Source organism: Nerophis ophidion, linkage group LG17 (genome assembly GCF_033978795.1).
Source record: "Nerophis ophidion isolate RoL-2023_Sa linkage group LG17, RoL_Noph_v1.0, whole genome shotgun sequence".
Classification (NCBI taxonomy): domain Eukaryota; kingdom Metazoa; phylum Chordata; class Actinopteri; order Syngnathiformes; family Syngnathidae; genus Nerophis; species Nerophis ophidion.
The window spans coordinates 37906360-37918828 of record NC_084627.1 but is presented as its reverse complement, the minus strand read 5'-3'; the positions used below and the strand labels follow the sequence as shown (position 1 = coordinate 37918828).

Below are 12469 nucleotides of genomic sequence, written 5' to 3'. Positions count from 1 at the left end.
TGACAACATATGTTGTTCCAAAATCTGTATGAACCTTTCAGCATTAATGGTGCCTTCACAGATGTGTAAGTTACCCATGCCTTGGGCACTAATACACCCCCATACCATCACAGATGCTAGCTTTTGAACTTTGCGGCTGTAACAATCCGAATGGTTATTTTCCTCTTTGTTTTGGAGGACTCCACGTCCTCTGTTTCCAAATATAATTTGAAATGTGGACTCGTCAGACCACAGAACACCTTTCCACTTTGCATCGGTCCATCTTAGGTGAGCTCGGGCCCAGCCAAGCCTGCAGCGTTTCAGGATATTGTTGATAAATGGGTTTGGCTTTGCATAGTAGAGTTTTAACCTGCACTTACAGATGTAGCGACCAACTGTAGTTACTGGCAGTGGTTTTATGAAGTGTTTCTGAGCCCATGTGCTGATATCCTCTACACACTGATGTCGGTTTTTGATGCAGTACCGCCTGAGGGATCAAAAGTCCGTAATATCATCGCTTACGTGCAGTGATTTCTCCAGATTCTCTGAACTCTTTGATGATTTTACGGACCGTAGATGGTAAAATCCCTAAATTCCTTGCAATAGCTTGTTGAGAAATGTTGTTCTAAGGACAATTTGCTTACAAAGTGGTACCGTCACCCCGTCCTTGTTTGTGAATTACTTAGCATTTCATGGAAGCTGCTTTTATACCCAATCATGGCACCCAACTGTTCCCAATTAGCCTGCACACCTGTGGGATGTTCCATATAAGTGTTTGATGAGCATTCCTCAACTTTATCTTTTTTTTCTGCCACCTTTCCCAACTTCTTTGTCACGTGTTGCTGGCATCAAATTCTAAAGTTAATGATTATTTGCCAAAAAAAAAATGTTTATTAGTTTGAACATCAAATATGTTGTCTGTGTAGCATATTTAACTGAAAATGGGTTGAAAATGATTTGCAAATCATTGTATTCCGTTTATATTTACATCTAACACAATTTCCCAACTCATATGGAAACAGGGTTTGTACAAAGAAGAGCCACAATAAGCATTCTGAATTTATTTCATCCATCCGTTCATTTTCTAGATAATCTTACTTATCTCACCATATGAAATATAACTTACTTCACTAATTATTATTTATTTATTTGTATTATTACTTATGGAGTATATTGTGAATACATTGAAAACAGGAAGTGGACAAAAAGTTTTAGCAACTGCTATGTAAAGGAAAAGGGGTAAGATTAAATAAACTCTGCTTCTTCCTACTCCTTTTCGAACATGTTGAATAGAGAAACTGCACTGCAAAAACTGAAATCTAAGTAAGATTGATTATATCAAATAAGGGTGGTATTTGCTTATTTTCTTGTTGATAAGATAATTCTTCTCACTAAGCATATTTTATGTTTGTGTTTTACTTGTTTTAAGGGTTTTGGTCCTAAATGATCTCAGTGAGATATTACAGCTTGTTGCTGAGATTTAATGATCTATATTGAGTAAAATATGCTTGAAACTAGAATATCAACTGTTGCAAAGCTGTGTCATCAACACTCACGAGTATACATCTACTTTTTTAAAGTAATAATTTCTTACTTCAAGCATGAAAAAAAAATAATGATGCCGAGCGCATATTATTATGTCAAGATAATGGCACTAGCATTTACTTAATTTAAGAATATTTTTCAACATATTGAGCAAAAATGTCTAATTTTTTTCTATCAAGAAAAGTTCACTTGCTATTAGTGAGAATATACTTATTTTAAGGTATTTTGGGGTCCATTGAGGTTAGCTAATATTTCTTGTTTTAGAAAGCCTTGACAACCCGGATTATCTTGTTCTATTGGCAGATAATTTTGCTTATTTCAAATAAAATACTCTTCATTTTTGTATTTTTTTTTTCTTGTTTTTGAACACTGACTTTTTGCAGGGTGGAAATTGTGATGTATCATGTTGTGTGCATGCATGTTCAAAATAAACACCAACTCAACTCGACTCAACTTTGTGATTTCTATCTGTGAAAGCGCTTCGTAAATAACATTAATTTGCTTACTTACTTACCCGCATATGTGTCCAGATTCTGACAAACCTGGTGATGGAGAGCCTCCATCCTGAGCTGAGGAATATGATTGGGCCTCGTCTAAAGGGGAAGACGCAGCAGAGGCAGAGGAATTGGATGTTTGTGAGTTTCCGTGGGACTGGACCACGTGTAATATTCAATGTTGCATTAACACACTGCAATGATAGTGACATTTATGCTTGGCTTTTTCTAGATATCTGATGCTGTGTACAGGCAGGTTTTGGCCCAGACCAGCAGTCAGTATGATGCTCTGCTCGAAGCCTGTGAGACTCAGAAAATTGAACTGGATTCTCGGCTAAGAACCAACATGGACCAAATCATTGCATCCAAAGAGCATGTCAGCAGCAAGATTCGAGGTAACCTTTTTCACTGAAAAACTAACTCTTCGTCAGCTAAAGTATATTCGATTACTTCGCAGTTGCATCATAAAAGACACCTTTTGTGGTTAAGAATTGTATTAATAAGTGACATTTAAGCGTTTGTGTACCACTCTCAGGGAATTATTTCAAAGATGTTGTGAACAAATGTAGATAATAGGTAAAGTTAATATGCGATTAATCACAAAAGGTCAACACTTAATCATCGGTATATATCAGGGGTGTAATAGTATTGTAGATACCGTGGTATTTCGGTTTCAGTCTTCACAATAACACCGTGACGCTTAATGGTACCAAACAAAAACTTGATGTTTAGTTTTTTTCAGGCGCTTTAGCGTAGGCCGGGTCTGAAAGTAAACTATAGTTCCCCACAGCGCAGGGTGAAGGAAATACAAGGAAACTGAAAAACTACTTGATAAATCCTCAATCCATCCATCTAATTTTACACCACTTGTTTCTCTTGATGTCGCAGGGGGGTGCGTATACAGGTATACTTTTGACCCAGCAGATTTGGTCACATTTTCAGTAGACCCATAATAAAATTCATAAAGCAACCAAACTTCATGAATGTTTTTTTGGAACCAACAAGTATGTGCTCCAATCACTCTATCACAAAAAAAATAAGAGTTGGAGAAATTATTGGCAACTCAAGGCAGCCATGACATTATGTTCTTTACAAGTGTATGTAAACTTTTGACCACGACTGTATGTGGGGGATACACTAAAGCCTCGCAGGTCAATTTCTTCATGTCATTAAAAGCGTTTTTATGTCCATTTTGTGTTGCGCTGTTTATAAAAGCATAGTGTTAAATAAATATGTCCATCCATCCATACATTTTCTTCCGCTTATCCAAGGTCGGGTCGCGGGGGTAGCAGCCTAAGCAGGGAAGCCCAGACTTCCCTCTCCCCAGTCACTTCATCTAACTCTTCCCGGGGGATCCCGAGGCGTTCCCAGGCCAGCCGAGAGACATAGTCTTCCCAACGTGTCCTGGGTCTTTCCCGTGGCCTCCTACCGGTTGGACGTGCCCTAAAAACCTCCCTCGGGAGGCGTTCGGGTGGCATCCTGACCAGATGCCCGAACCACCTCATCTGGCTCCTCTCCGTGTGGAGGAGCAGCGGCTTTACTTTGAGTTCTTCCCGGATGACAGAGCTTCTCACCCTATCTTTAAGGGAGAGCCCCGCCACACGGCGGAGGAAACTCATTTCGGCCGCTTGTACCCGTGATCTTATCCTTTCGGTCATGACCCAAAGCTCATGACCATAGGTGAGGATGGGAACGTAGATCGACCGGTAAATTGAGAGCTTTGCCTTCCGGCTCAGCTCCTTCTTCACCACAACGGATCGGTACAATGTCCGCATTACTGAAAACGCCGCACGTCTCACGATCCACTCTTCCCCCACTCGTGAACAAGACTCCTAGGTACTTGAACTCCTCCACTTGGGGCAGGGTCTCCTCCCCAACCCGGAGATGGCACTTCACCCTTTTCCGGGAGAGGACCATGGACTCTGATTTAGAGGTGCTGATTGTCATTCCGGCCGCTTCACACTCTGCCGCGAACCGATCCAGTGAGAGTTGAAGATCCCGGCCAAATGAAGCCATCAGGACCACATCGTCTGCAAAAAAGCAGAGACCTAATCCCGCGGCCACCAAACCGGAACCCCTCAACGCCTTGACTGCGCCTAGAAATTCTGTCCATAAAAGTTACAAACAGAATCGGTGACAAAGGGCAGCCTTGGCGGAGTCCAACCCTCGCTGGAAACGTGTCCGACTTACTGCCGGCAATGCGGACCAAGCTCTGACACTGATCGTATGTCATTAAAGCAAAAAATCATCTAGTCACAGTTTTAACTAACTTTTTAAAAACGTATCTGTCGATGGTACGCGTATTAATGATAAAAATGTTTTTATCTATTTACAAAAAAAATCATGATTAATTTTGAGTTTACTATGAGCAAAATAACTTTAATCTCAATTAATATTTCAATAGTTTGAGAGCCTTTGTAATAAATAAAATTTCATTTGACTGAGTGTTATTAGTATTTGATCCCCAAATAAAACATGGGTTTGTAATTGATGGACAAACCCTTGCTGGCGAGCAAGTATGAGAAGTTAAACATCTTCTAAGACAATCTGTCCTTAGACTTCCTTTTTATTGTCGTTCAAATTTGAAGTTTACAGTACAGATAAGAACGAAATTTCGTTGAATTAGCTCATGGTAGTGCAGGATAAAAAAGCAATAGGGTGCAGATATAAATAGATTAGATAAATAGATTACTGTACAGATAAATATATTGCACTTTTGCATATGCATCCATCTTTATGGATATATGTTATATTGTCTTTATATTCCAGCAAGTTAATCCATTTTTGGGGGGGAATTGAGGGGATTATTATGATGCGTTCAAGAGTCTTATGGTGTGTGTGAAGAAGCTGTTTTAGAACTTGGAGGTTCTGCTTCGGAGGCTCCAGAACCTCTTTCTAGAGTCCAGCAGTGAAAACAGTCCTTGGTGGGGTGGGAGGAGTCTCTACAGATTTTCTGAGCTAAGGTCAGGCAGCGGCTTTTTCGATCTCCTTGATAGGAGGAAGAGGGGTCTTGATGATATTTTCCGCCGTCCTCACCACACTCTGCAGAGATTTTTGTGATTATTTCAATGCTCTGTGGACAGATGTTATATGTTTCTCACTTGTTGGTCAGTCGGAATTTTGACGCAGTCCTTTTCACAGATAATCTCCAAAACCAGACAGTTTTGGGGCTGTCTCATGAAGTCGCAGCTCCTTTTACAGTTTTTTTGCGGACTAATTCCGATCGAGTCAACGTTAGGCCCCTCCTGGATTTGAAAATGCGTATTCTAAAACCGCTCCTTCGTGGTAGTGTATATATAGGTTGCTTTAAAATACTCACCGTTTGAGAGGCAACCGATTCTCTCGTCATCGGGTCGTTGATTCTGCCTTCTTCTTTTAAATCAATCAATCAATCAATCAATCAATGTTTATTTATATAGCCCTAAATCACAAGTGTCTCAAAGGGCTGAAAAAGCCACAACGGCATCCTCGGTTCAGAGCCCACATAAGGGCAAGGAAAAACTCATAACCCACTGGGATGTCAATATGAATGACTATGAGAAACCTTGGAGAGGACCGCAGATCTGGGTGACCCCCCCCCCCCCTAGGGAAGACTGGATGCAATGTACGTCGAGTGGGTCTAGCACAAGGGTCGGGAACCTTTTTGGCAGAGAAAGCCATGAAAGCTAAATATTTTAAAATGTATTTCTTTGAGAGCCATATGATATTTTTTAACACTAAATACAACTAAATGCGTGCATTTTTAAGTAAGACCAACATTTTTAGAGTATTACAGTCTCTTATTCTTATGAATAACATTGTTATGCTGAAGCTAATCAATAATAAATGAAATACTTCTTACCATTAATGCGATTTCTTGAACAGGTGGGGTAGAAAACAGATGGATGGATTAAAATGCTCTAGTGTTTTAAATTTTGAACATTATTTTTAACACTGTGATTACCAGCGGAATTATTCATTACTTATCGTGTTAAGCAATGTCAGCTAAGGTTTATCTGGGATCTTAACTGAGGATGTTGTTGAGTTTTTTGCAGCCCTTTTGAGACACTTGTAATTTAGGGCTTTATAAATAAAGATGTAGTCATCAAAATAGCCACGTCTGGCTCGACGTCCATAGGTTCCCTACCCCTGGTATAGCATAATATTGTGAAAGTCCAGTCCATAGTGGATCTAACATCATAGTGAGTCTTATTTTACATAGTTTTACATAATACCTTCCATAAAAAAAAAATTCTCACTTGAGTCCTTGAAAAGATGTTTTCATTTTTATAATATGTGTTAATATTGTTCTCTATTTATATATGTGTTTGCAGCCCTGGTGTTGCCCAAAGCAGAGGCTCTCCTGAGGAGGAGCGTCCAAACTTACATCAGTTCCATCTTAGAGGCCTTGATGGAGCCCACCAGCCGAGGTTTCGCCGAAGTCAGAGATGTTTTCTTCAGGGAGGTGGTGGAGATTAGCAAGAACTTGTTAAACGGAGGAGGCAAAGACAAAATGGGAGAAGTAAGTCATACTGTGTTTATTTCTTTTTTTCGCCGTGCTCAAAGTCATGTTTTCTCACGTTTGTTTTCTCTCAGCACATGGAGAGGCTCTCTATGCTGGCCTTCCACCCTGTCAAAATGCAGAGTTGCTACGAAAAGGTGGAGGAGCTGAATCTGGAGGGGCTCCAGCAAAGGTTCGACGTGTCCAGCCCCTGTGTGTTTGTCAGCAGGGCTCAGATCCTCATGAGGGAGGTGAGAGGTCGCTGGAATGTTTTACAAACCATCCTCAGAGTCAGAAAGCAGTGCCGGTGTGGCAGACAGTAAACCTGCTGTCGGTCTCAAAAACACTTCATTTTGAGTCATCATGTCAGTATGAAACATTATCACCAGCACTGTGCAATAGAGGTGTGCGATACCGCAATGGATCCAATAACATGTCGACACAGGACCATTACAGTTGATATTAACATGTTTTACTGCGTTTCAATTTTAATCATATTCAAAGACAAACAGCATATACAGATCCTTAAAGGCCTACTGAAATGAGATTTTCTTCAATCAATGTTTATTTATATAGCCCCAAATCACAAATGTCTCAAAGGACTGCACAAATCATTACGACTACAACATCCTCGGAAGAACCCACAAAAGGGCAAGGAAAACTCACACCCAGTGGGCAGGGAGAATTCACATCCAGTGGGACGCCAGTGACAATGCTGACTATGAGAAACCTTGGAGAGGACCTCAGATGTGTTTTCTTATTTAAACGGGGATAGCAGGTCCATTCTATGTGTCATTCTTGATCATTTCGCGATATTGCCATATTTTTGCTGAAAGGATTTAGTAGAGAACATCGACGATAAAGTTCGCAACTTTAGGTGCTAAGAGAAATGCCCTCCCTCTACCGGAAGTCGCAGATGATGACGTCACATGTTTGATGGCTCCTCACATATTCACATTGTTTTTAATGGGAGCCTCCAACAAAAAGTGCTATTCGGACCGAGAAAACGGCAATTTCCTCATTGATTTGAGTGAGGATGAAAGATTTGTGTTTGAGGATATTGATAGCGACGGACTAGAAAAAAAAAAATTACCGCGATTGGGACGGATTCCGAGTTTTTAGACACATTTAATAGGATAATTCTGGGGAATCCCTTATCTTTCTATTGTGTTGCTAGTGTTTTAGTGAGTTTAATAGTACCTGATAGTCGGAAGAGTTTCTCCACGGGTGTCTTGACGCGCAGTGTCTCAGGGGAGTTGACGGCAGCTATGGACATAAGCTCAGCTTTTCTCCGGTAAGAAGCGATTTGTAACCACAATTTTCTCATCAAAACCTGTTGGTTTACATTCCGTCTTGATCCATGTTCTCTTGACTGCGCTCTGATCCATAGTAATGTTTCACCTCCAGAAATTTTAAACAAGGAATCACCGTGTGTTTGTGTGGCTAAAGGCTAAAGCTTCCCAACTCCATTTTTCTACTTTGACTTCTCCAATACTAATTGAAAAAATTGCAAAAGATTCAGCAACACAGATCTCCAAAATACTGTATAATTATGCGGTTAAAGCAGACGACATTTAGCTGTGTGTGTGCGCAGCGCTCATACTTCCTAAAAACCTGTGACGGCTTGCGTACACGTCATCATTACACGACGTTTCCAGGACGAAACTCCCGGGAAATTTAAAATTGTAATTTAGTAAACTAAAAAGGCCGTATTGGCATGTGTTGCAATGTTAATATTTCATCATTGATATATAAACTATCAGACTGCGTGGTAGGTAGTAGTGGGTTTCAGTATGCCTTTAAGTTTTGAAGGGCTTAAAAAAATATAATTTTTCCTTTTTTTTGCTCAGGTTTATTAAAAAACATAAATATCAGATTATGTCACAGGTTTAAATTAGTCATTGTGTGTAAATTCATACTAATTGAAAACTCTGAGGGGTAGCACGTCGTCACCCCACAGCAAGATGGTCCTGGGTTCGATTCCTGTGGAGTTTGCATATTCTCCACGTTACTGCATGGGTTATCCCGGGCTTCCTCTCACCGCCGAAGACATGCACCTGGGGATAGTTTGATTGGCAACACTAAATTGGGCCAAGAGTGGGAATGTTGTCTGCCTATCTGTGTTAGCCGTACGATGAGGTAGCGACTTGTCCACGGTGTACCCATGCCTTCCGTCCAAGTGCAGCAGGGATAGGCTCCAACCCCCCCGCAACACCGAGAGGGACAAGCAATAGAAAATAGATGGATGGATGAATGGAAAACTGTGACATACTTCAACAAAGGGCCTTAAAATGCTTAAAATTAAAATGCATAACAAAAATACATGTTAGTTTTTTGTTTAGGTCTGAAATAGATTGAAAAAATTAGATAAATAAAAAAATAATTAAACATGTTTTTTGTTTTAAAAAAAAAAGAAGGTATTGTTGAATAACTGCCAGTGAATTGTACACCTGTAAAAGAATTTGACATTGAAACTTTAGAATTTAACATGAAAAAAACCCTTTTGGGAAATATTATTTGTAATGCCATGAATTGATTAACGTGGACCCCAACTTAAACAAGTTGAAAAACTTATTGGGGTGTTACCATTTAGTGGTCAATTGAACCGAATATGTACTGCACTGTGCAATCTACTAATAAAAGTTGTCAAAGTTAGTTTGTGACGAACCCCAAGATGCAGAGACGGAGGCAGGCATTGAGCAGGAAAACATGATTTAATTTAAAACAAAGGGTACAAACTATAAGCGCGCACGAGGCGGATAACAAACTAAAAAAGCTAGCATGGGAGCTAGAAAATAAAAGAAGCTTAGCATGGAAGCTAGCAAAAACAAAACCGGGAACAGAAGTTGTTAAGTGTTGTATAAAGACAATTTGGAAGCAGGGAACAAAAAACAGTAAGCTACAAACATCTAACGAAATATAGCTTACCGCTACGCTGCAAAGATACGACACGACAGGAGCGACAATACATGACATGTAGCAATGACAAAAGCGACATCGACAAGACAATAATCCAAGCACTGACTGGAGGACAAAAGCATGTACAAATAGGGGCGGGCTGATTGACACCAGGTGTGGCCAGCTGCCAATCAGCCGCAGCTGAGGTGACACAGCACTGAGGGAGAAAGACAGGAAACTAACAAAATAAGAGCGCTGACAGGAACTAAAAACAGGAAATACTAAACACACACAGAGGAAAACTAAAACACAAACAAACTGTCAGTGGCAAGCCTGACAAAAGTCTCATCAATCAAGCAATCAATGGCGTAATACAACAACAATTATCGCCCAAATACAGCAAAGATTTTATTGAAAAGACAAAAAATCCAGTCTTTGTCCTCTGAACGTTAAACAATAATTATTTGTTACAGGTTTTTTCATTTTGCCTTAAAACCATTTATATCATGATTATAATCAGAATAAAAATATACAAGAAACACAGCACAAAGTTGATTGAGAGAATTGAGCAAAAAAAAGTAAAAAATACGTATTTTTATGCCCTTTGAAAAAAATTACTTACGGTATGTATAATGTGTTTTGGTCTTGATAGCATTGCTAAGTGGCTGGATTTTCTCCCCCCCCCCCCAAGCCTAATGTATATTTTCAATAACATGTTAAAGTGTTGTTATTGTTGTTCTGGCAGCAAATGGACAACGCAGTACACACCTTTGAGCAGCTTCTGCAGCAGTCTCTGACTGCACAGGGAGACAATGACTTGTGCAAAACCATTCAAGGGTGTCAGGACAGAGTTCTCAAGGTAAACACAACATTCAAACAATGTTGTCATGTTTGCATAACGAAGTGCCATCATGCGTCAATGGTCTGGTCTCTCTCTTGCTCCAGAAATATGATTATGACAGCAGCACAATACGCAAGAAGTTCTTCAGAGAGGCTCTGCTGCAGATCATCATCCCGTACATGCTGCAGCAGCTTTCACCTTCTTGCACACCTGTGAGTAACTCCATTGTTATGTATGTCTTGCTGCATTTACACCAAAATATACTTAAGAGTACTGTGCAGAATATACCGTATTTTTCGGACTATAAGGCACACTTAAAGGCCTACTGAAATGCGATTTTCTTATTTAAACGGGGATAGCAGGTCCATTCTATGTGTCATACTTGATCATTTTGCGATGTTGCCCTATTTTTGCTGAAAGGATTTAGTAGAGAACATTGATAAAGTTCGCAACTTTTGGTTGCTAATAAAAAAGCCCTGCCTTTACCGGAAGTAGCAGACGATGACGTCACCGGTGTGAGGGCTCCTCACATCCTCACATTGTTTCTAATGGGAGCCTCCAGCAGCAAGAGCTATTCAGACCGAGAAAACAACAATTTCCCCATTAATTTGAGCGAGGATGAAATATTCGTGGCTGAGGATATTGATAGCGAAGGACTAGAAAAAAATAAATAAATAAAAATCAAGTTAAAAAAAAAAAAAGTATATTGCATTGGGAGCGATTCAGATGTTTTTAGACACATTTACTTGGAGAATTCTGGGAAATCCCTTATCTTTCTATTGTGTTGCTAGTGTTTTAGTGAGTTAAATAGTACTTGATAGTCGGAAGGGTGTGTCCGCGGGTGTGTGTTGACGCCAGTCTCTGAGTGAAGTCACGGCAGCTGCATGGACGGCGCAAGCTCCGCTGATCTCCGGTAAAAGGCGACTTTTTACCACAATTTTCTCACCGAAACCTGCCGGGTGACAAGTGGTCGGGAACCATGTTCGCTTGACCGCTCTGATCCATAGTAAAGCTTCACCTCCAGGAATTTTAAACAAGGAAACACCGTCTGTTTGTGTGGCTAAAGGCTATAGCTTCCCACCTCCATCTTTCTACTTTGACTTCTCCATTATTAATTGAACAAATTGCAAAAGATTCAGCAACCAAGATGTCCAGAATACTGTCTAATTGCGTGATGAAAAGAGACGACTTTTAGCCGCAAGTGGTGCTGTGCTAATATGTCCCCTCCAACCCGAGACGTCACGCGCACGCGTCATCATACGCATCATCATTCCGCGACGTTTTCAACAAGAAAGTCCGTGGGAAATTTTGAATTGTAATTTAGTCAACTAAACCGGCCGTATTGGCATGTGTTGCAATGTTAATATTTCATCATCGATATATAAACTATCAGACTGCGTGGTCGGTAGTAGTGGGTTTCAGTAAGCCTTTAAAATCCTTACATTTTCTCAAAACTCAACAGTGCGCCTTATAGCCCGGAATGTACGGAATAATTTTGGTTGTGCTTACCGACCTCAAAGCTAATTTATTTTTGTACATGGTGTAATGATAAGTGTGACCAGTAGGTGGCAGTCACACATAAGATTTATGTGTAGACTGCAATATGCATTACACACAACGCTCCAAAATCCATCAACATGTTTTAGTACGACTTTGGTAAGCTATGAAGCCGTACTGCTTGATGGATTGAATTGTGCTTCAACATACAAGTATTATTATGGTGAGTGTATAAGGTAAGACATTATCTGGTGTTTTGTTTTGCAAATATTATGCAAAACCCGCTTTAAGACATTCAAAAATTTAGTTTCCACGATTTTCGTCCGATAATTCCTTAGAAAAAACTCTTTTGCCAGTCTTTCATTGCATCCGACCCGATAAATTTATGAAGGTAGCGTCATGCCTTCATAAATTTATCGGGTTTATATTGTATAACAGTGCAAAATATTGCTCATTTGTAGTGGTCTTTCTTGAACTATTTGGAAAAAATACATAAAAATAACTAAAAACTTGCTGAAAAATAAACAAATGATTCAATTATAAGTAAAGATATCTTAGATAGGTTAGGTTAGATTGTACTTTATTTATTCCTTCAGGAGAATTCCTTCAGGAAAATTAAAATTTTCAGCACAATCCCATTCAAGATTCAGACAAACATTACAGGGAGACAGAACAGGATCGCTGCCGGGTCTGCCGGCTTCCAGCGCCCCTTACAAAACAGATGAGATACAGGTA

The 12469-nt window shown here is 39.9% G+C and overlaps 1 protein-coding gene across 2 annotated transcripts in view; it reads left to right on the top strand.

Moving 5' to 3' along the window:
- The window catches only part of LOC133536409 (protein Niban 2-like), a 103094-nt gene that overhangs the window by 85800 nt on the left and 4825 nt on the right, over positions 1-12469 (top strand). For both annotated transcript variants that reach the window (XM_061876903.1, XM_061876902.1), the window contains 6 exons: positions 2055-2159; positions 2251-2413; positions 6332-6519; positions 6594-6749; positions 10142-10255; positions 10342-10449. In XM_061876903.1, coding sequence (XP_061732887.1) covers positions 2055-2159; positions 2251-2413; positions 6332-6519; positions 6594-6749; positions 10142-10255; positions 10342-10449 — 834 coding nt within the window. The remainder of the gene's footprint in view (positions 1-2054; positions 2160-2250; positions 2414-6331; positions 6520-6593; positions 6750-10141; positions 10256-10341; positions 10450-12469) is intronic.